Source organism: Staurois parvus, unplaced genomic scaffold, assembly GCF_062004578.1.
Source record: "Staurois parvus isolate SC_StPar_1 unplaced genomic scaffold, SC_StPar_1.0 ptg000131l, whole genome shotgun sequence".
Lineage (NCBI taxonomy): Eukaryota > Metazoa > Chordata > Amphibia > Anura > Ranidae > Staurois > Staurois parvus.
In genome coordinates this window covers 9,450,658-9,476,424 of record NW_028317927.1, presented here as the reverse complement: position 1 = coordinate 9,476,424, position 25,767 = coordinate 9,450,658, and the positions used below count along the sequence as shown (strand labels likewise).

General features: G+C 38.2%; 1 protein-coding gene across 1 annotated transcript in view; it reads left to right on the top strand.

The window, feature by feature from the left end:
* IGSF10 (immunoglobulin superfamily member 10) overlaps nt 1-24,399 on the top strand; it is a 47,872-nt gene extending 23,473 nt beyond the window's left edge. Inside the window, exons 3-7 of the mRNA XM_089672607.1 lie at nt 304-433; nt 4,353-4,743; nt 5,518-10,731; nt 13,936-14,836; nt 22,258-24,399. Of these exons, the coding sequence (XP_089528733.1) occupies nt 304-433; nt 4,353-4,743; nt 5,518-10,731; nt 13,936-14,836; nt 22,258-24,166 (8,545 nt within the window). The 3' untranslated portion in view covers nt 24,167-24,399. The remainder of the gene's footprint in view (nt 1-303; nt 434-4,352; nt 4,744-5,517; nt 10,732-13,935; nt 14,837-22,257) is intronic.
* The last annotated feature ends 1,368 nt before the right edge of the window (nt 24,400-25,767 follow it).

The following is a 25,767-nucleotide window of genomic DNA, read 5'->3' as shown; positions in this document are numbered from 1 at the left end:
AGCAATACATGTCTATGACTTGTAAACAGATACATCAGTAATCTGGGACAGGATATAAGCTGTGGAGCCATAAAAACTTGGAGGCACACATCCAAAGAATAAAATGAACTGCAGTAAAAATGTAGTGTATGAGTTTTCCCAGAAATGACCTCACTCCACTGTAGAAAAATACATTTATTCCTTAAGTACAGTATTCATGTTTTTAAGTGTAGAAACATAATCAAAATGTTCTACATGTTTTCTATATATGCTGTGCAAATCACATTCTGTATATGTTACTCTTGCATATTTTTCTGTCTACAGGTACAACAGCATAAGCAGACTAGAAGAGAATGACTTCTCAGGCTTACAGAAGCTGGAGTTACTGATGTTACATAGCAATGAGATTCATACAATCCATGAAAATGCTTTTAGTGACTTATCTTCATTACAGGTAAAAAAAAAAGAAAATAGCAGATCCAACCTAACAATAATCTTTACTGCTTTACTGCATGAACTAGATTAACATTGTGGGTGCCTTTCTAAAAGGTGTGCTCACAAAGGGAGAAGAGAAAGAGAGATACCCACAGAGGAGTTATTATGACCACCTTGTTTTATGTTCAGCATTTTAGACCTCAGCAAATTTCTAAGCACTTCCAGGAACCAACAACTTTTACATGACCTCTAGGAGCTTGGGGAACTGCTTGTAAATGCTCTTTACCCCTCATTTAAACCAATGTGGTCCCTTCCTACTTCTAGGGGTTCATGCAGTTTGTTTGGCAGGAACCAATAAAAGTTAAATAATTAGCATAGTAATTTAGTAATATACAAGAAGACTCAATTTACATAATATGGCATTTTCTAGATGGATACAGTTGAGTTTTAAAGGAAAGTTACCTTTACAGACTCCCAAAAGGATTGCATCTTTTTTTTCGTGCAGAAATCCTATCTTTGCAGCAAGTATTAAGAAATTATTTACAAAATCATAACCTGATGGTACAGGACCTAGCCAATCCTTGCAAAACTCTTACCCAATCAAACTGACTGCTGCTGGCGATGTGACCAACACCCAGGTACCATCCTACATATCTTTTGGAAATGCCCTTAACTTAAAACTTTTTGGCAACCTGTACTCCAACTTATACATACATTTACATACATAAATCCCTTTCATTAAGGGATAGCCCAGCAGCTGTCCTTCTAAATCTTACCCCAATGTTGAGAAAATGTTAGCACAAATCCCTCCTCAAACATCTCCTAAACGCCACCAGGGCTTGTATCCTGTGTCAATGGAAACAATAGCACCTATAGTGGCCCTATGGGTTGCAAGAGTGGATGATATTGAGCAGATGGAGAACCTGACCACTGAGCTCTGGGATAAATCAGAGGACCATAAAAAACGGTGGTTTTACTGGGACCTCTTCTGCTTCTCTGACGAAGTCCTTCAATAGACGTAGATTCAACTGAACATGATTGGTGCTGCCTGCTCAGTCTTTGCATTTCCTGCTCCCTGGGAGGATTTTTTTCTTTTCTCCCCTCCCCACTTTTACCATGCCCCCCCCACAACACTACTCTCCTCTCTTATCCAATTTCCCTACCCCCCTCCCTTTTTTTTCTCTTTCTACTTTCACCTCTCTTCATTTCCCCCTTTTCCTCTCATAATTTTTCTTCTTTCATTTTCATATCCTTTTGTTTTTATAATATCCACAAAAACTCAGTATGCACAGATAGTGTTAGATTGCCTCTCCTTAGTCTTCACCTCAGTTGACATCGGCCCTTTGTGACCATTAATAGGACCAATCCTTTCCTGTTGTAGTCATTGGGACATGCTGTAAGAGGCTCTTGATGGCCGTAGCTTTGCTTTATGGATGATGGTCCATTTACCACCTAAACCTTGGTCAGTTATTTTGGGTGGTCCTGTTTATAGAGCATTGTACCTACTCTTGGATGCTGTAACTGATGTCTATTGTTTTCTTTCAGTTTTGTGAAGGTATTGTTTTTTATTGTACTTGTGTCATACCACTAAATAAAGAATTTTAAAAAAGGAATCTTGCAATTATATAAATTCAGGGCTTCCATTTCTGACCCCCTTCTGAAAATTTTGGTTACCCAGCTTTCTCTGGCTTCCATACAGTATTTTCTAAATCACAGACCCATTACAAGCATACAGTGATGAAAGTCAAAATTAATGTAAATGTAGACCATAACTATATGTAAAGTTACTTTCTAAAACACTGTGGGGGAGATTTACTAAAACTGGTGCACTCAGAATTTGATGCAGCTGTTCATGGCAGCCAATCAGCTTCTAACTTCAGCTTGTTCAAATAAGCTTTGGCAATAAAAACTGGAAGCTGATTGGCTTCTATGCAGAGTTGCACCAGAGTTTGAACTCTCCAGTTTTAGTAAATCAACTCTCAGTATATCATGAAAAATTGCCATTTTTTTTCTTTACAAAAGAATACTTGTTTTACCTCTTTGCTTGTGTTGCTGATCTCATACAGCCACTTTCTGTATACATGCATGCGCTCCAGAGACAGCTGCATTCCAATGTGTTGAAATTACCACTTGTAGTCTCAAAAGACCCTGTAACTGGGTAACAACAGAGGAGCCAAGGGATAGAGCATTCTCACCTCTTAACAGGTATTATGGTAATTAAAGATACCAATGTAAAAATAGTGAAAATGACTTTTTAAGTTACATTAATGTGTTAAAGCTTATATGTGATTTTAGTGATTAGGTTTACATCAACTTTAAATAAGACATTCTGAAGGGCATACTTGTTTTGGTTCGTTGTCTCAAAATAATAATGCCCTTGGATTTGCATGACAGCCAAACAACTTGCCTTTTTCAGAAGAAGGTAGACTGAGACTTTTTTAGAAGTTCTACTGGTAAGGCCAGCCTGGATTGTGCATAAGGGGGATAGCAATGGGATGGGAATGTTCAGTCAATTTAGTTAATTTAAAGTGACAGTAGAGCATATTTTAAGTAATTATTGCTGTGTTTATTTGTAAAAATGATTTTTACAAGTTTGCTCTTCCATATTTTTAATACGATATTAAGTGTAAACCAATTTAAGCTGTTCCAGCATATGTGAAGGAAATAGTGCCATTTAAACAACTGTCTATAGATAGCATTCTTATAATATGATACAATACCATTTTTGGAGTTCACTATTTATTCTGCACCACACTGTGAGATCTGATGTGAACATTACAACAAATCTACAGAAACTGCTTTCAGTAACTCGGCTGGAGCTGCTCTGCAAGCCAATAAACTGAGTGAAGCAGAGGAAAAAAGAGAAAATACAAGACTTGAGCAAAATGTCACAAGATCTCAGAAAGAAGAAAAAGCTTTTGAAATGGGATTGCAGGTTTCTATGAGGATATAGAATATTAGAATATTGGAAGACTGAAAGCTGGTTAGCAGAGTATTCAGAAGAAGAACAACGTCAGGCCGAGGGAAGTAAAGGAGACTGGCTGGCGAGGGTTAACAAGTGGCACTCGATTAGCAATCCCCAGGCAGAAACCACATCAGCAAGAGACTTGGATGTGGGGATCAGTTTTGATAACTGATTTCATATGGCAAGGACTTCTAAAGGTCTGGAAAATAGCTTACCAGGAAAGGAGGGACAGAAAAAATAGATTTTGGATAACGGTGGGATTTAAAGGATACGTTCAACTTTTGGAACATGTTACATGATTCATCTGTATTTAGGGTGGAACATGTAACATGTTCCAGTAGCTGCAGCCTCTCCCCCCCTCTCAGTAGCAGCAAACCGGAGATCTTCTCTCAGCGTATTTGAAAATAACGTGGCCGTGCTCGGCACACCCACACAGCAGCATCATTCATTCACTGTTTCTTGTGAATGACTTGAACTACAAGTACCATCATCCTTTGTGGCTCACAGGTTGTAGTTCTGAATGGACTGTGGGGTCACTGATGAGCAGCCTCGTAGTTCATTCACAAGCTCTGCAGCTTATAAACAATCAGCCCGTATGCAGGTACTGGGTGAAAGCTGTGGGGCTTGTCTACAGGAGTTTAGTATTGCACTCCTAATCCACTGATCATGGGTGAAATGCTTCCCAGACTGCTTGAGGAAAAAATAATAAACACACTTTTATTTTCCTACAAAAATATGTGCATTTATTATTTTTCCCAAAAGGTGAACTTATCCTTAAAGTTTTCATATCCAGAGCTAAAAGTAAATATCCTCGCAGTGTAAATGTTTACTGGTTGCTTGTAGTAATTTCAACAAGTTATCAATATCCTACTTCTCTATTAGACTCAAGCTCTTTTTTAGAAATAACTCATGACACCAGCTGTGATGGACCTATGCACAAGATTTAGTTATGTTCTATTTTCTTGCTTTTTAGGTATTGAAAATGAGTTATAATAAAGTGAAAACACTACACAGGAACACATTCCATGGTCTAAAGAGTCTGGTCAGATTACATATGGATCATAACAAACTGGAATTTCTGGCCCCAGAATCCTTTTACGGCCTCAGTTCTCTGAAACTGGTTCACCTGGAGGGAAATGTGCTACGACAGCTGCACACAGACACCTTTGTTACTTTACGCTACATCCAGATATTTAAAACATCGTCTATAAAGCATATCTATCTGTCTGACAATCAGTTATCTACACTGCCTAAGGAAATGTTCTTCTACCTGAATGAATTAGAAGGACTTTATCTTCATGGTAACCCATGGTCATGTGATTGTAACCTGCTGTGGCTTGCAGAGTGGGGACAACAATCCAAAGGTATTTCATTTTACACTCTATTTATGCATTAGACATGTGTTGTTAATACACACGGGCATTAGTCTCCCTTTCTGTGCAAAATATCAATACTAAAGTGATAGGACCCAATACATTATGAGAAACAGCTGCTAATAAGGTAGTGAAAGCACTACTGTGCAGTAACTAAAATTGTGTTATGCAGCCTACTTCTGGCAGTAGGTTTTACAGGTTGGCTCATTTTTATCTAGTAAATATAGAGATGTTAAATAAAAAAATATTTTAACTAGTGTTATGTACTGTATGTTTGTAGAGGTCTAATGGATTATCTTGCTAGTTTTTAGCCAGTGTTTGACTACTTTAATTACATTTGGTAACCCTGATTTGGTAGCATTGCTAATGGGATTACTGGACAAGATGTCAGTTATGTTTTGGAAAATATTGCTCCACACTGGATCATATGTTGTACACCTATGATCTCTTCAAAATCTTACAAAAACATCCATGAATGTTATTGTAATGTATGTTTGATGTCCTTATCTTACAACTAGGATAGTTTTGTGATCACATACAATGACATAGCCACAACTTTGTCAAAACACTTGCTATAGAGGTTTGGACGAGAAGGAGTTTTACTAAACAGTAGACAATTTTCTTCTTGTGGGTGACTGCAGGGTTCATTCTTCAAGGGGAATTATAAAGTACTTGAGCAGCCTGGTGGGGACAGCACTAAATATAAAACAAAGTAATGTAACCTACAAATTGTATAAACCTTTCTTTTCATTTATGTTTCAACAGAGTTGATTAAATGCAAGAGGGATCGTTCAGGCCAGCAGTGCCCACTTTGTTCTAACCCTCAAAAGAATAAGGGTAAATCTTTAAATGAACTAACATCTCAAGATCTGAGTTGTGCAAAACCAGTTATAGAAAACATTTACAAATTGAAAAACTTGACTATTCCAGAGGAAGGGAGCTTTACTGTTATATCAGCCAAAGATTTTGTGGCACCAATGGGATCTCTTGTTCTAAATATGACAGACCAATCTGGAAATGAGGCAAACTTGGCCTGCAATGTTCAAAGACCAACCAAAATGTCCCAGATAACATTGGACAGAAAGGAAGAATATATAATAATGAGGACTACATTTTCTTCCTTTTTGGTGTGCAGCATAGACTATGATCATATACAAAAACTATGGGGGATATTAGCAATGTACAGCGACTCTCCAATGAAACTTAAGAGAGACCTCTTGCTTACAAAGTCTCCTTTCATTAGTTATAAATACAAACAAGTGGGGTCTGGTGATGATGTGTTTACAGACATTGAGGCAGACCTTCGAGCAGAGCCAAACTGGTTAATGCAAGACTTTGTGACATTACAGTTGGACAGGTCAGCGACAACCCTCAGCATGCTCCATATTCAGTACTTAACTGATGTCTATGTAACTATTCCAAATTCTGTTTACAATCCTGTGAAAAACAGCTGGGTCATGATTAAAAAAAGTAACCAGACACGGACAGAGTATACTGCAATAATTGGAGGAACTGTGGAGATGAACTGTCAAGTTGAGGGTGAACCTGCACCAAACATTGAATGGGTTCTTCCAGATGGAAGCAAGATCAGAGCTCCATATTTAAGTGAAGAGGGTAGGATAACAATAACAAGGGATGGAAAATTTACCTTAAAAGCCGCTGACAGTTTTGACACAGGTGTTTATCATTGTATAGCAACAAACTATATGGACGCAGATGTGCTTACTTTTAGAATAACAGTTATAAGTGCTGATGTGGAAGAAGAAGCTGTCAATGGAGCTGATCTTTCAGTTAATAATGGGGACATGCTGTATCTTCCCTGTGGATCAAACGCAGCTCCTGATGCATCAGTGAACTGGATATTACCTGACCATTCTGTGCTACAGGAGACATCCAGGAACAAACTTATTTTCCCCAATGGGACACTGAAAATTCAAGACACAACTCAAAGAGATAGAGGACATTTTAGATGTATAGCTGCTAATCAGTATGGTCTTGACATTCTGACACACAGAGTTTTAGTAAAAGAGAGGAAACTTGAGTTTATCAATAAAAAAATACAGTTAGACCAAACTGGAAATGAAACTGATGAAGGATCAGGCACTGAAGAAGTTAAGGACAATAACTACTTGGCTACAGGGAAAGTCACAACACACAGAAGATTCCCAACCAGACGCATCAATAAAAAGCTGGACAGCCAAGGAAATTTGAACACTGAGGTTCACAGAAGGAATAGAATAAACCAACGCCTTAGAGGATATCGGAGACAATTTACACAAAACACAAGGAAAATCGATCCTCAGCGCTGGACAGAGATCTTAGAAAAGACAAAAAAGAGTTCATTGAAGAGTCAAACACCAATAAAAGTTACAGAGAGTTCAGCAAAAGAAGAAAATATCACAGAGTTTGTATCTGGTGAGCCGGATGAAGCATCTGGTGAAGAATTTCTTCCAGTGGCTGAAAAGTTTTTGATACTGTCAGAAAAACACTCAACACAGTATAGCACAACTATGGCTCCAACAAATACACAGTCATACACATCATCATGGACTATAGAAGAAATATCAGCAACATCAAAACATACAAATATTCACCAAGACAAAATACACAAAACAGCAATAAACAGGGAAATCACAGTCACCACAGGAGATTCTACTATGTCAGAATATTCATCCATAAGTACTAATAGTCCTCAATATATTGATACATTTACACATGCTACAGTCAGCTATAACAATGAGCAAATGACCACTCTAAGCACCTTAAACACCACATCAGTGGCAGCAGTGCCTGCACCTGAAGCTACTACAGGTATCCCGCACTTGACTTCAGGAGAAGTCACAACCAGTCCTTTGCGCAAATCTTTTCCTCTTACTAGTGCTGAGAATCTCATAGGTGAAAGACAAGACCATACTACTGCATTCTACTCATTAACTGCAACCCCAAAAATAATGATTACTAGACCACCTACTACCAGCAGTGTTTCTTATACCACAGCACAGGATACTATAACTGCATCACCAATTGCATCCAGTGGCTTCCATACTACTCAATATAATGTAATAAAACCAACCACTGAAGATAATGAACTACAAGTGACAACACATGATGATATCAGCAGCTTTATTACTACATCAGGTTATTTCGATAATCTTCCAGATGATGCTGTTGCCAGTCCACCACCAGAAATCAGCTATGTTACAACAACATCTCCAGATACTATTACTAACCCAGCTACATTATCGTATGCCCTGCCCGTTCATAATTCTATTCGAGATGAAACAACTACATTTAGTTATTTGTCTACAACTTCCCAAAGTATTCTTGGTACATCCCAAAGCATTGATAAACCCTCTTATCTATCCATGGGTACTCCTCAAGGTACACAAAGGGCTACTGATATAAAAGTAGTTACAGAACCAACCCTTATGCACAAATCAGCTATCACAAATATACAAACTACTCCTAAACAAGATATTTTTAATTTCCATATGTCACTTGCCACACCAAAAACTAAAAGTAGTGCACAACAAATCACTACATCAACCTCTAAAAAAAATAATTCTGCATCTAAGCAGGGGTCTGAACATTTGACTGCTTCTCAAGATAGGCATTCAGCTCAACCACGTGTTCACAGCACAAGGATTCCACACTACCCTGAAAGAAAAGATAGGTTTGAGGGTGAAAATGTTTTTAGCATTGATTCTTCAACAAAGTCAAGCACAAAAGTATTTCTTTCTCAAACAGATATTGGGCCCATTTATATTCACAGTACTCAGAAAATTATTTCACCAAGTCTGTCAGCTGGCTCCACTATTATTTCTCATCAACAGATTCAGATAGTTAAAGATGTTACACCATTGGTGCCAACTTTAAAACGTTATGGACGTAGGAGGATTCCTGGAAGGAGACGCATTGTAAGACCAGGTCGTTATCCAAACATTAAAATCCATCAGTTAGAGAAGTTTGGCAAATCTAGTTTAAGAGAGCTGTCCACAGCTACAACACCTCACACTACAGTTACTGATACTAGTGAACAAAATCAACTACTATACAGTCCTGAATCTTCAAGCACATATGTTTCCTCACTAACTGAACAGTCTAACATAAGATCTCTAGGGACTATACGTGGAGAAGAAGCCACCACTCAAGCAAATTCAGGATTAAAATATCATGATCCATCCATTAAAATTGAGATTATGCCTTCACAGCCTGCTACCTATAGAATTCCAAAGGATGTGACTTTGGGCATGTTTATTCCTGGCAGTACAAACAGGGCTATAACACAAGCACAAGCTGTAACTACAGATATTCCAACAAGTTTGTCTATCACAGAAAGTGAAGTCCTGCTAAAAACCATTTCTTCCCATGCCACTACCAGGCCTAGAGTTACCTCCAAAGTAATCAGAAGAAAAATTCCATGGCATAGATTATTTGGCAACAGCCAAATAAGTCAAAGGGAAATATTAAAGAAGCTAAGAAAAAATATTAATGTAATATCTGTAAATAATACCCGTGCTCCAACATCTGGTACTGCACCTCCCAAAACAACTCAGTCTACTGTGAGCAGTTCAAACATATCACACATCACATCGTTGGTAAAAACTGAGAGCAAGACAGCACTATATCCAAAAAGTGTGAAAACTACAAAATCTTGCATTAATCGTGATGATGATTCTAACTTAGTAACACCCCACACAGTTCATTCAACTGTTGATAATGCAGCTACAGGTGTAATTAATCTTGTAAGTCATAGAACACCCACCTCAGTTTTCTCAACCAGATCCCAAAACACAGATGTTTCTGAGCCAACTGTCACCACACCAGCAGCAACTCCACTTTATCTTACTAGTCTTAGGTCTGAACTTGCTGTAGTTCATTCAAGCACCACAAAAGCAGCTGCCACTGCTGCTTCTCAAACCAAACCAGGTGATGCAGAAATAACCATTCCAACAACCAGTTCAAGTGATACATGGTCCAAGACTTATTCTACCAGTACGTTTGCAGATACCACTTTAAAAGATGTGAGATTTACTCTTCCAAAAGGTGATATATATGCAACAATAACCCCAGTAACATCTGCCTTTGTTGAAAGTACAAGACCTAGATTCCTGAGAAGAAAAAGACCACGGAAAAAGCATCCTTATTATAGCTTTGCACAATACAATCACGGGAAGTCATCAACAAATTCAAACAAACCTGCTACTTCTCAAGATGAAACCACCAAATCTTATAAAATAACTTCACCTTCAGACTTCTCACCTAGCACTGTAGCACATAAAGCAACAATGGTGACTACAAACAATGATATTCCTATGACCTCTGTTAAGAGACTTGTCTTGACCAGTACTTCAAAGGCTCCTAAATTATTCCTGCAACCATCGCCTGTGCTAAATGGCACCAATATAGTACCAACCCAACATCTGGAACCATCTGATAATAACTTTGTTGTCACATCCGACCAAGCATTAAACAACAAGAACAGTTTTAAAAATATGATGTTTACTACAGCAAAACTAAAGGCAACATCATCAAACTATAAAGATATTTTAACCAGCACTGCTTATCCACTGTCAGTGACAGCTAAACTCATTAGCAGTCTGACTGACCCCTCACCCATATTAGGTCCAGCCATGACCAAACCACCATTCGTATCTGGAAAGAAAGTGGCTACATCTAATGTAGAGATCAGGCCAGATACAAAAACATCAGAGAGAAAAGTACACATAATAGCACATATTCCTGGCGTCAAAAAACCAGTGCAGTTTAACCCCTCCTCCACTACAGCACAAGGAACAGATAAGAAAGCAACATTCAACAAGATGGAAGAAGGTCCATCAAATAATGACCGAATTAAGCCACGCATTAAAGGAGGTAAAGCTGCAAGCTTCACAGTCCTAGCAAATTCTGATGCTTTTATTCCTTGTGAAGCTGCTGGGAATCCACCTCCTACTATTCTATGGACTAAAGTGTCTTCAGGTAAGCCATTTTACTTTTTATTGCATTAGGAGAAATTACTTTTGCAGATAACAATGCTGGTATAATGTATATTTATACTTTTATAGATGCATTTACTCATGACCATGATCCAGTATTCAGAATTTGAGGGTCTTGAACCTTAATACATAAAGTATATCTTCTTATTTTGGAATAATGTGCCCTAAAAAATACCAGTTAGATACAATGCACTGTCTTTCCCATGCTACAACTAGCATGTAAAACCTTGTTTAGTAGTGTTCCACAACAGTTCATAAAACATTGAGTTGATCATGTCTGTATACAACATTTTAAAGGACACAGAAACTAGTTATCTTTTTTCTTTTCTCCTTATTTACATACAGTTCCAGAAGATAATTTATTTTGGAATAGGCTTCCAAGACTGAAAATGAATTAGAAAAACAAAAGAAAAAAGACCACAAAACAGAAACAGATTATACCAAGGCTGGCTGTGGAGAGGCATATCTTCTAGGAAACATACTGTGTAGGGATAACTATGACCCTTACTGAGTCACATATATGTATATGATATTATATGATGGCTATGTATACTCCATTTTGAGCTTCTATCCATACCTTCATAGATTTCAAGTTGTGTATTGCAAAGGACAAACACATATCTAGATTGTAATTGTGCCATCAGGCGTGTGTAGCATTTTACAGTTGTGTCCAAAATTATTCAACCCCCAATGCTGTAAAGGGGTTTAGGGACTATAGTGTACATTTGGAATTGTATTCAGAATCAAATCCTACAAGGACGTTGTAACTACCCAAATGCAACTAAAATGACATCAATTGTTTATGTAATACAGTAGTAAATGGTTCTTATGTGGTTTCTTCATTGCCACAATTATTCAACCCCTTAAAGACTACCACTCTGAAGAACAGAGGTTCATACAGGTGCTTTCCATCAGGTATTGAAAACACCTGTGGATGTCACCGAGCAGCAATCAAGCATAATAAGCACCAATTAGGCAGCTTTAAAATGACTGTGATACTCAGCTCCTTCTAGACATTTACTGGTGTGGTTACAAACATGGTGAAGGCAAGAGAATGGTCCAGGAAGACAAGAGAAGAGGTGATTTCTCTTCACAGGAAGGGCAATGGCTATAAGAAGATTGCAAAGATGTTAAACATACCAAGAGACACCTTAGGAAGCATCATTCGCAAATTCAAGGCAAAGGGCACTGTTGAAACGCTACCTGGTCGTGGCAGAAAGAAGATGCTGACTTCGACTGCTGTGCGCTACCTGAAGCGTAGAGTGGAGAGAAGTCCCCGTGTGACTGCTGAGGAACTGAGAAAAGATTTGTCAGATGTGGGTACAGAAGTTTCAGCCCAGACAATAAGACGCACACTGCGTAATGAAGGCCTCCGTGCCAGAACTCCCAGGCGTACCCCCTTGCTGTCTCCAAAGAATAAGAAGAGTCGACTGCAGTATGCCAAAAGCCATGTGGACAAACCACAAAAGTTGTGGGATAGTGTTCTGTGGACTGATGAAACAAAATTAGAACTGTTTGGGCCCATGGATCAACGCTATGTTTGGAGGAGGAAGAACAAGGCCTATGATGAAAAGAACACCTTGCCTACTGTGAAGCATGGTGGAGGGTCAATCATGCTTTGGGGCTGTTTTGCTTCTGCAGGTACAGGGAAGCTTCAGCGTGTGCAAGGTACCATGAATTCTCTTCAGTACCAGGAGATATTGGATGGAAACGTGATGCAGTCCGTCACACACCTGAGGCTTGGGAGACGTTGGACCTTTCAACAGGACAATGATCCCAAGCATACCTCCAAGTCCACTAGAGCATGGTTGCAGAGGAAAGGCTGGAACATTTTGGAGTGGCCATCGCAGTCACCAGACTTAAATCCGATTGAGAACCTCTGGTGGGACTTAAAGAAAGCAGTTGCAGTGCGCAAGCCTAAGAATGTGACTGAACTGGAGGCCTTTGCCCATGAAGAATGGGCGAAGATACCCGTAGATCGCTGCAAGACACTTGTGTCAAGCTATGCTTCACGTTTAAAAGCTGTTATAACTGTAAAAGGATGCTGTACTAAGTACTAAGATTGAATGTCACTTGGGGGTTGAATAAAACTGATAATGCTGTGAGCACAGAAAAGACATTTGTGGTTATTTCATTATAACTGTTATGTTATATTTGTCTGACCTACAAGTGCCTCTTTAATGTAAATGTAAGCAAGATGACTGAATGATCAAAAGCAATGTCAAACTGGCCAAAACACTCAATTTCAGTGGGGGTTGAATAATTTTGGACACAACTGTAGGTGGAGCGCCTGCCTTGGTCCTTCCAATGTGATCTGTTTCTATTTGATAAGAAGGGCTATATAAGCAGGGAAGGACTCTATGAAAAGTGGGATGCAGGGAGGGCAGACACTGTGTTCCCCATATACGTACGCATATGCAACAATAAATATAATTTGGAGCCTCATCTGAAGGTAATTCAAATTTGCTTTAAAATAGAGGAACTTGAGCAGGAGGTACTATCCTGTCTATACAATATGTACACATACAGACTCATCACAATCACCTGTTTGTGTTTTTGAGACCAAAACTTTGCTTAACATGCAGTAAAATTATCTTTTCATTGTATGATTAAGAAATCAATGTTTGCGAAAACATTCAAACACACAGCAATACTGTACGTATGTGAAAAAATATGCCCTTAGTGTATTTAGGCTGTTTTAACCCATGCATTTGTATGAGTTTCACATTGCATTATCTTTTTTTTATACAATATAATAAAAAAAATATTGAAAAGCCTTTTAAAACTGAAATCCAGCTCCTGCCAAAACTATGGTATGCTTTGGATGAATTGGAAAAGGAGAAAGCTTCTGTAAAATTTGTATTGCTCCCTGTGCCCCATTAGAAAATGATTCCATATTTTCTGTGTTGTCACTAGGACAGGACAATATAAGGACACAGACAGCAATAAAACGCTTTTTTTTTAGTTGAACCTCTGTAATTTTTTATTGCTGCCTTTATACTTTATTAGGGATCTTCCTCTAATAAATATGTAATGAGTGGGTCAAAATTCAGCAGTAAAGACTTGGGAAATCTCCAAAATGGGACCCAAACAGCTATAAAACATTAAATAGATGCTAGCCCTTGCACACTCTATTTAAAATAAAAAAAAAGATTCACTTCAGTAATACAAATTTTCTTTTTAAAAGGGACTTTTGTGTCAAAGACAAGACGTGGAAACAGGATGGAAGTTTTTCCAAATGGAACATTGTCTATTTCTAGTGTGGGCATCCAGGACCGGGGTCAATATCTTTGTGTGGCTACAAATCAGTATGGCTCAGACCGATTACTCATCACACTGTCTGTTATAACATACCCTCCCAGGATTCTACAAGGCAAATCAAGGGAGATCACAGTGCACTCTGGTAGCTCTATTAACTTGAAATGCCAAGCAGAAGGAAGACCTTTCCCCACAATAACTTGGATACTGTCTAATGAAACCATCGCATCTGAGAAGTCTGCTCATAACCACAAAGTTTTTGTACATTCTGATGGAACCCTAATAATTAGAGAAGTGTCTATTTATGACCGTGGGATTTATAAGTGCTTAGCTACCAACATAGCTGGGGCAGATACCTTTACAGTAAAGATTCAAGTTATTGCTGCCCCACCTGTTATTCTGGAAGATAAACATCAGACAGTTCTTGCACTTTCAGGAGAGAATGTGAAACTTCATTGCTCTGCAAAAGGAAATCCTCAGCCTAGTGTTCACTGGGTAGTGTTTGATGGCACAAAAGTGAAGCCATTACAGTATGTTAATGCAAAGCTCTTCCTTTTCTCTAATGGAACACTGTACATAAGAAATGCAGAACCCAGAGATAATGGCAATTATGAGTGTATAGCAACAAGCTCTACTGGATCTGAGAGGAGAGTGGTCAGCCTCCGCGTGGAGCAAAGTGAGACAATTCCAAGGATTGTCCATGCATCTCCCAAATCCACAGAAATGAACTATGGTGACAAATTGGTGCTAAACTGTACAGCAACTGGGGAACCAATGCCAAAAATATTATGGAGACTGCCATCAAAAGCAGTGGTAGATCAGTGGCACAGGTAGGATAAATGTTTTATTCTTTATTGTTAGTATTTCATATATCTCTTAGGACTGGAATACCTGTTGCTGTGCACTTACTGTAGTAGCAACAGGCAAAAAGGTGTATTTTAATTAATTTCTTGTTGGATACATACAGTATTTTTCCATCATTAGCAGGAGAAATATCACGACTAAATCTGTGTCTGTAGTGCATGTTTAACCACTTCCAGACCGGACACTTTTACCCCCTTCCTGACCAGGGCAATTTTCAGCTTTCAGCGATATCACACTTTGAATGACAATTGCGCAGTCATGCAACACTGTACCCAAATTAATTTTTTACCATTTTTTTGAGACAGATAAAGCTTTATTTTGGTGGTATTTATTCACCACTGGGATTTTTATTTTTTCTGCTATGTAAATGAAAAAGTCCAAAAATTTTGAACAAAAGTGTTTTTTTTATAAAATTTTGCAAATAAATAATATTTCATCATAAATCTTTGCCAAAATTTATTCCGTTATCTTTTTAGTAAAAAATAAATTAGTTTATAACCAAAAATTATAATTTTTTAACATTTTTTTTTACATTTTTATTTTATTTTTTTATATTATTTTTTATTTTTTTTACATACTGTCACCCTAGCAGTACAGTGTCACCATGGTGACACTGTACTACTTGTGGGGGGTGATGAAGATTTTTTTTTTTTTTTTTTTTTTTACACTGATTGCTTTTACACCCATATAGGATGTAAAAGCAATCATTTCTCTTTCTCTCTGTGTGCATTCCTGCACTCATTGAGAAGTACTGAGTGAGCTGTGATTGGTCACAGCTTGTCACATGGTACAAGGCTGTTGTGAATAGCCTTGTACCATGTGACCTCTGTGATCATTCACAGATTTCACACATAGTAAGCAATGATGTCAGAAGTGACATCTTGCTTACTACTTTGCATGTGATCACTGATTGGCCAATCAGTGATCACATGATCGGGACCTCGTACAGAGCTCCCATCCGACGATCGGTGTTTCACTGTGTCCGGAGGACACAGCGGGCACCGGATCGCGGTGCTGCGCGCTCCCAGGGAGCGCGCACAAGCAGGGTGCGGGGAGGCCGTTCATAAACGGCCACCCGACCCTGCAGTGCCACCGTCCGGCCGTTTATATGCAACGGCCGGTCGGGAAGTGGTTAAACCTTAATACTATAAATAATATTAATATGTTAGATTTTTTACTCCAGGAGTGTATAATGGATTTGGAAATTCTAGAGAAATGCTTACAGTAAATAATGCATTACAATTTAACTAAACCCCATAGATTTTAGTCGGCTAAAATGTACTGGAGATGTTAGTTGACTAAAATACAACTAAAACAATTCATGACTAAAATACAACTAAAACTAAAATGGCATTTTAGTAAAAAAGATTATGACTAAAACTAATTGAAACTTGATGTCAAAATTAACACTGCTTGTAACTATATTCTAGGAAAAGCAGTGAATGGTACACATACAGTGTGCAGAAAATAAGATTTCTGGGGTTGTGCTGCATACAATCACTGCAAAGATTGCCCTTAGGTTGACATATTGCAAGCAACTGTCATTTCAATCTCTTGTCAGTTTAAAAAAAATTACTGCAACTGGAAATTAAAATGGAAAGGTGGTTCACTGATATTTATTTACAAAATTATTTAGTTTTACATAATTTTACAGTTTGACAATGAAACTGACAGGGGCGGACTGACAGCTCATAGGGCCCCCGGGCAATAGGGGATCATGGGGCCCCTATGTCCTTGCCTACACTCAAAGCACACGCAAAAAAGCCTATAAAAAGGTACCAGGGGCATTTCATGGTGACCCCTACTGACTCCGGGCCCTAGGGCAGTGCCCGAGTGCTCAAATGGTCAGTCCGCCCCTGGAAACTGATATTTTCCTTAACCACTTGAGCTCCAGGAGATTTTACTGCCTTAATAACCAGGCCATTTTTTCTGCTGTTTAGCACTGCACCATTTTAACTGGCAATTGCACAGTCATGCAACACTGTTGCAACACTGTACCCAAACAAAATGTATATAATATTTTTCACTCAAATAGAGCTTTTTTTTGGTGGTATTTAATCACCACTGGGTTTTTTATTTTCTGCAATATAAATGAAAAAAAATCAAATATTTTGAAATAAATATAACATTTTTGCTTTCTCCTATAAAACATATCCAATACAAAAATTTTAAAAAATCTATTTCTTCATACATTTTGCCCAGGTGTATTCTGCTACATGTCTTTGATTAAAAAAAAGAACAATTAGTGGTTTGCGTGAAAGTTATAACACCCACAAACTATGGTCTCTATACTGATTTTTTATACTACTAATAACGGTGATCAGCAACTTATAATGGGACTGCGATAGTTCAGGGGGCAATTGGACACCAACTGATGCTGGGGGGAACTAACTGCCACTGACATCACCAGTGACCTTATTACAGTGATCAGCGATAATATTATACATTGTCACTGTAGTAATGAGACTGGCTGGGAAGGGGTTAATATCTAGGGCGATTAAGGTGTAAAATGTGTGCCTAACTATGTGTAATGTGTGTAACATGTGCTGCTATTGCTAATAGATTCTCATCCCTGCAAAGCGATCGTTCTCTCTGTAAAGAGTTCTGTGTTGATTGTCAACACAGAACTCTGGGCTGCACACAGCCAATCAGCAGGTCCCAACCATTGGCCGGGACTTTCTGACAGGCTCCCGCTGTGTACACTCACAGCGGGTGCTGGCTGGGGGCACGCATGCGCATGCTCTAAGCCTGGAAGCAGGCAGCGATGTATGGATATGTTGCTTTGCCTACCGCAGCCACCCGTCCGCAGTACATTTCAGGTGAGCAGGCAGACAGCCAGGAAGTAGTTTAAGAGATTTTGCCACTAGACCTCACTTTTTAAATGCTTTCTCGCTGCCCTATAGCAGATATACTGCTACTGGGCAGCAGGGGTGAACAAAATCACACATATATATATATATATATATATATATATATATATATATATGTGTGATTTTGCAGTTCCAGGCAGGGGGCATGCTCATGTCCTGCCCTCACTGCTATTTGCGACCTCGGCTGTCAATTACCGGGTCCTGACCAGTGATTACTCACCAGCACCCAGTGATCGAGGAGCATTACCGACCTGTCATCTCCTGCACACTGCTATGCATGGCTTTGCATAGCAGGACCATGCATAGCAGTGTGCTTACAGTGGCACCAAGTCAGTTCCCTTTAGTGTCAGAATCCCTGCCGCAGTCCTCCAGTCCTGCTATAAGCCACTGACATTATAGCCATTACTAGTAAAAATTAAAAAAAATCCCAGTATATCTAACTCCATTTGTAAACGCTATAACTTTCATGTAAGCCAATTAATTGGGACATGTTTTATAGCAAAAAGTAAAAAATATAGTTTTTTTCTAAAATTTGTCAGTTTATTTTATTTTTATAGCACAAAAAATAAAAAGCACACAGGTGATCAAATACCACCGAAAGAAAGCTCTATTCGTAGAAAAAAAAGGACGTAAATTTAATTTGGGTGCAGCATTGCATGACCGCGCAATTGTCAGTTAAAGTAACACAGCACCGTTGGGCAAAAAATGGCCTGGTCAGGAAGGGGGGTAAATCCTCTGGAGGGCAAGTGGTTAAATGAAACCTTGTAGCAATAGCAGATAATAAGCATTTGCATAAAAATAAAGCAACATTGTTTTTTTCCCATGTTATGACCCTTAATATGAATCTGACCGCTTCCTGATAGTGTCAGTTCCTGCCTGTGCTGGCCTCTGTTCCTGTCCTCTACACTTGCTGCAATGCAGGCACTCGGCAGGAGCCTGCAGAACTACTTGTTAGTAAACATTAGGTTTTCAGGGATGATCAGAACAGTTGAGTACTGTCTATAATACTTTATTTTTTGTCCTGAAAAATTGCAAGATACAATTTTTCAGGACAAGCTTTCAGGGGTGTATCCCCTTCTTCATGGTCCAAGGAGTACTGCTTGGACCTTGAAGAGGGGGGTACACCCCCCAAAAAGCTTGTCCTGAAAAATTGTATGTTAGTGAAATTAAAAAAAGTATCACAGTATTACAGACAGTACTCAATTTCTGTTGCAAGTGCACTAATACGGCTACAATCTCCGCAAGCAGGGAATATCAGCAATTTGTTGTCTGTGCTTCAATAACAGAAGTAGCAATTGGAGCAGAGTCATTGGTAAACAAACATGTAAACAAAACAGGAGCTGATTGTAATATATGCAGATTGGAAGAGGTGTCAATACTGGGATTATTCAGTGTTCTGTTCTGTGTGAGCTATAATATTTTTCTTTTGGGATTGATAAAAAAAAAATCTACTTTTTATCAAATAGTTTCAGATTTACCCCTCTAAAAGTACTACAAATATTTTCAGCTTCAATTACTTTAAACTAGAAGTATGAAATTCCTGTGATTCTAAGATAAATGTTACCCAGCACAGCTGTCATGTTTGGCTTAATTGCTAGACGAACGTGGGCTAAATCAAATTCTCAAGCACTCTCGGGCATAGTCAGCATAATGAAACCCACAAGAACATGTAAAAAATTGACCACATGTGGTATATTACTATCCATACAAGAAGGCTTTTATTCTACATTATAGGTTTTAGCAGTGTGTACTTTAGAATCATTCTCATCCGAAAACCTTTACCTGTTGGTATTTTTCTGCAAGGCCCTCATCTGTTTCACAGTATGGATAGCAAATATTTAACCTAAACAGTTTCATTTTATATGGACTTGCTGTTTTAAAAGAAAACCCTGTTCTTTTTATGGCTTATGGAAGTGATCTGAATTTGGAATTTCCTTAATCAACTTAGTTGGTTTGTTTAGGATTAAGTCATTATTTAGTAACAACTGGGTCCAAACCCTGATAGAAAAGATACCTCTTGGTCCACCAAAATCTGCACGTATATAAATGCCTTGCAGTGTGTTAGTAGCTATGACTACCAATATTGGCCTCTGAATGCACAACAATCATAGTGTGACTTCGACTGCAAAGCTTCCCAAAGTAATGTTAAATGTACCAATACAGTTGTCTGATGGTTTATTTTAACGCAAAAAGCTGCACCATCACTCAACCATGTAGTGTGAACTGAGCTATTTTATCTAGTACATGCTTTAAGACCTGTAGTTTATAGGGAGTTTGGTAGTTGTTAGAACCACCTGTCAAACACCCAAAAAAATGCAACGTGGAGAAATCCTTAAAATGTTACGAAACTATACATCTGTTCTTCTATGGAACCTATGCCAGTAGCAGTGAACGCCAGATGTGAGAGGCTCCAGTTTAAAGATTACATTTCTTTCATGTTTTTTAAATGTTTTTACCTGCTAAGTCTAACCAAACACTTTAATTCCAATTTTACTGTAATGTACCCTACATCTGAAGTCTCTTTGTTTTGGTTTGTAAACTTTTTTTTATGTTTGACTTCCAGTTATATTAATCCAATTCATTTTCTTTTCTTTTTACATTTATCATTCAAGTCAGCCCTCATGTTTCCTTTTTTAAGAACACTGACATACAGCATATTGCTGTTACATTTTATCACAGCTATAATATTTACTTGCCTTTTCAATGCTTCCATTTCCATCTCCTGGCTTCAAATTAAAGTAAAATAAATTTAACATGCAATGAGTTACTGTGTGAAAGAGTTCTTTGTGATATTCACAAACATGTGCTCAGAAGTTTCCACAAATCCACAGGACTTAAGAGATTTGAAATGAAAATTGTTTTGCGGGGGAGGCAATTTTCCTTTGCACCTCTCAGCATGAAGTAATGGAGCCAAAGTTATCTCTGCAAACCTCTTTGTGTCTGAAATGTGAAAAATCAGAGTATTTACCTGCTGGTAGGATACCTAATTAAAGATGCCCATGCATGCAGGCCTGATCATGGATAAACATGGCATATATAATTACAGAGATTTCCTAGGTCCATAGAAGAGAGATTTTTGTTTTAGGTCCACCTAATGTTTTCATGGGCACACTGCAGGCTGAAACGTTGCCTCTCCCAGCATTGGTCTCACTTAACTCTGTCTCCTTACTTGCCTCTCTGTGCTCCCCATCTTCTCTCTTATATTTCTCTGTGCTGTTTCCACATTTCTTTGTATTTTGTGGCTGAAGCAGCAGAAAAAAACATAATTCATTTTGGATGATAATCTCAGTGTGCTTTTGTGGTCACTAGGGGCCTGAAAAAAAGATTCCAATTCTGCCTAACACTAGAGGCACACATATAGATGATTACTAATAGTATTAGTCCTAAGACTTGGATAACTAGGCAAGAGCCTTGGTTTCCTGGACCTAATAATGCCATTAGATAGCCAGGAATTTGCTGTACTTTTCTTGGCATATTTTAGTTCCACCAGTACCAACTGCAGACTCAGATAACATTATATGTACAGTACATACAGGTGATAAAAGGATAATTTCTCTTTCGTGTGGAAAAGGAATGAGCAGACATAGGTTGCAAACATATCATTAATGTAAAATCTCTTCAACGACAGACCCAAACAGAGAGTTAATAATTCTGCATCCCATGTAAGACTCTTCTGTCACCAGCTATGCTTGAATCAATCAGTACACATTGCTTTTAAATTCAGCTATACTGATCCCTTTTCTCCAGCACATTTTGTTCAAAAATATAGATCACACTGCCTATGTATGCTGTTGCAGTAAAACAGCTGGGAGTTAAAGAAGACCTATGCCTAAATGCAAGCTTAAAGTTGTTGTAAATCCTTACATATGGCCACTAAATTGACTAGTCTCAAATGGCACACAGAGCTGAAACAAATCCTCTTACACAAGTTGTAATTGTTTATCTGCAGCCTTCTCTTGTCTACATCCTCCAAAAACACACAGATCAAAGTTTATTTCTCAGAATATTTCTCTGATGTCACACACACTGCACAGCTAGAGCACAGAGCTCATTTAAACCTTTAACCTGAATGGAGGGAATGGACATACCCTACTCTATGAAATCATAGGGAAATATAAACAGCTGATGCTGTCTGTCAGCTGCTGTGTGCTAGAACGGAGTGGGCCAATGCTGTGGAGTCGATTTGGGCTATTATCAGTGACTTGTGCTGATAGCTGCAGAGACAACTGAGAGAAATTACACATTCACATTCATGTTGACATAGATAAATGTAGAGTATAAGGGACTTAGTTTCCCATGAGAAAATGCTGCTACATCATTTCTAAGAAAAGGGCCAACAATAGTAATTTGGATAGGTGACCTATGTTGAAGGGCAAGACTGCTTTATTCTCCCCTTGTATTTATATAATATTTATATTAATGTAATGTTTGATTATAGGTCGGTTTTAATCATTACAAGAAATTAATACAAAAAACCTATTGTTGCTAATTCAATACTCTTTCTTTTTAATCTACAGAATGGGAAGTCGGATTCAAGTACACCCCAATGGCTCACTCATTGTCCAGTCTGTAAATGAAAAGGATGCTGGTGATTATTTGTGTGTAGCAAGAAATAAAATGGGAGATGATGTAATTCTTATGAAAGTCAGTATAACTTTGAAACCTGCAAAGATAATACAAAAACAGCAGCTCATCAAGGAAGTTCCATATGGAAAAGACTTCAGAGTAGACTGCAAGGCTTTAGGTTCTCCATCTCCAGAAATATCCTGGACTTTACCTGATGGCACAGTAATAAACAATGTTCTGCAAGCTGATGACAGTGGCAGGAGGGTAAGGAGATATGTTCTCTTTGACAATGGTACTTTGTATCTCAACAAAGTAGGAATGGCTGAAGAGGGAGATTACACATGTTACGCTGAAAACACATTAGGAAGAGATGAAATGAAAATCCATATCACTGTGGTCACTGCTGCTCCACGCATTAAAATAAACACCAGAACAAAATTTGAGGCAAGAGCTGGTGGTCGTGTGGTTCTGGATTGTGAGGCTGCTGGAGAACCAAAACCTAAAATATTCTGGTTGCTTCCATCAAGTGACATGATAGCCACATCCCATGACAGATATTTATTGCATGAAAATGGATCTTTGACCATCAACCTTGTTAAATTGCTGGATGCAGGAGAGTACATGTGCGTGGCACGTAATCCTGCAGGAGATGACACAAAGCTCCTCGAACTAGATGTTCATTCAACACCACCTGTTATTAATGGTTTATATACAAATAAGACAATAATTAAAGATTCAGCCTTAAAACACTCTCGAAAATTAATCCACTGCAAAGCTGAAGGGACACCACCGCTTCAACTCATGTGGATCATGCCTGATAATATTTATCTTACAGCACCATATCATGGCAGCAGGATTATAGTACATCAGAATGGAACACTGGAAATTCGGAATGTAAGGCCTTCAGATACAGCAGAATTCACTTGCGTTGCTCGCAATGATGGTGGTGAAAGTATGTTGGTGGTCCAGTTGGAAGTCCTGGAAGTGCTTAGGAGGCCAGTGTTTAAAAATCCATTCAATGAGAAGATAATTGCCAAACCAGGAAAAATGGCTATTCTTAACTGTTTTGCAGATGGAAACCCAACTCCAGAAATATTGTGGCTTCTGCCAAATGGCTCTAGATTTGTAAGTGGACAGATGATTTCAAAATATCATGCAGGAACGAATGGAACTTTAATTATTTACAATCCAACCAAAAATGATGCAGGCAAGTATCGATGTTCAGCCCGAAATAAAGTTGGCTACATTGAAAAACTCATTATACTTGAGGTGGGTCAAAAACCTAATATTCTGACACATCCAAGAGGACCAATAAAGGGTATCATTGGGGAGATGTTGTCTTTACACTGTTTGTCTGATGGAATACCAAAGCCTAGTGTTATCTGGACACTCCCAAGTGGATATGTGATAGACAGACAACAGTTTAGTGGAAAATATATGCTACTAGAAAATGGCACACTGGTCATTCAAGAAGCAACTATACATGATAGAGGAAATTATTTGTGTAAGGTAAAAAATAATGCTGGTGAATCATCCATAAGTGTTCCTGTTATGATTGTAGCATATCCTCCAAGGATTACAAATAAAGCCCCACAAAACATTCATACAAGAGCTGGTTCACCTGTACATCTAAACTGCATGGCAATTGGAATACCAAAGCCAGAGATAACTTGGGAGCTACCGGACTCATCAGTGTTAACAACAGCAAGTAAAGGGCGGTCTATCGGGACTGAGCTTCTCCACCCCCAAGGAACATTAGTTGTGCAAAATCCCAGACCTTCAGACTCTGGGGTGTACAAATGTATTGTTAGAAATGCCCTTGGCATGGACAGTAGCTCAACTTATTTAAAAGTTATCTAAAGCTACAAGCAGAAAACTCTACAGACCATGAATGCATTTGAAAAGAAGTCAAAAAAGGAGGGAGGTAGAGACAATTGACTCTAATTTTTGGCTTACAAATGTAGGATTTTATCAATGCCTACATAAAATAAATGACTTACTTAAGGCACTTTTCTAAATCCTCCTTTATAAGGAAACTGTGAAAATAAAGAATGACATATTATATATATAAAAACATTTTTATTCAAAAACTATACCAGGAACATTTATTATTTTTCCATTATACTTCTTTACAAATAAAATAAGCAAACCTATTTTTTTTTAAAAGATCTCAAGGTCAATATAATTAATAAAAAAATAAAAAAATTGGTTGGCTGTTGCATTTTTTTTACAAAGTATTTTTAATCGAGACAAGTTAGAGTAGCTGTATTTTTGTTTTAATGAACAGTAAATACAGTATATTGACAGTTTTAAAAACAATGAATTTGGGTTTATTTATAGCCAGATGCAAAGCTTCTGATATGGGAGTTAAAATAGCCGCACACTTACACATCATAAACCACTGTTAGAACCTAACACTGTTGCAAGCCCAACTTATTTTTTTTTCCTTTTTACATTTTCTTGTAATGAATAAGAAATGTTTTTATTTTGGGTAAATCAAACATATCTAACCATGCCTACTCTCAGTAAGCCCACCAAACTGTCCACCATTGTGGATTGTGCTTGGCTATCTCTTCTTTACAAACAGTAAGTCACCATTGATTTAAGTGTTACTAATGTTTTAATATGCCTACTGTTGTTTTTATAGTTTACCTACTAAAAATGTTAAGCTAAGGTCACAAATATAGCCAGAAAACAACAGTTGCTACCTGAGTGTTGTGACCAGCAGTAAGTGGTCAAATCACAGATCATTTTATTTGTGGGAATTATTTTGTTTTGTGGGATCTTACAAGGCTATATATTGGTTGTGATTCGAGCTTACACATACTGACAATACCTATAACAAATACAGGGATAAGTGTATGGTTGGCAGAAAAAGGTTGTAAGCCTTTACATATACCCACCCAAGTGACAAGCCTCAGGTAATACACAGAGATTAAACAAATCCTCCTACATAAGTTGTATCTATTTATCTGCGGCCCTTTCTTCTCTACAGCTTCTCAAGGGCTCATTCACACCATGGTGCAGAGACGTCAGTTTTTCTGCATGGGTTCTGCAAGGGCACAAGGAAACCAATTGTTTTCTATGTGCCCTGTTCACACCACAACACTAGTATCACATGCAGATTTTTTTCTGCGCAGGAATCTGCAACATGCATAAAACTCATTGAAGCATGCATGGAAACTGATCTAAACTAATGTCTCTGCAAGTGAAATCTGCGCGTACATTTCCATCAGTTTTTCTGCACATATGGTGTGAACGAGTCCTAAAGCAGACATTTTACACAGCATTTATAAGCTCCAGAAGGCAGAGAGTGGGGATCTGGTATCGAACTGCACAGCACAGTGGAAGGAGCTAACTATAATTTTTAGACCCAAATCGAGAGAATGGACAAATCCTCCTCTACAAAGTCTCATAAGGAAGCAAGCACAGCTGATACTGTCATTCACCTGTTGCTGGGG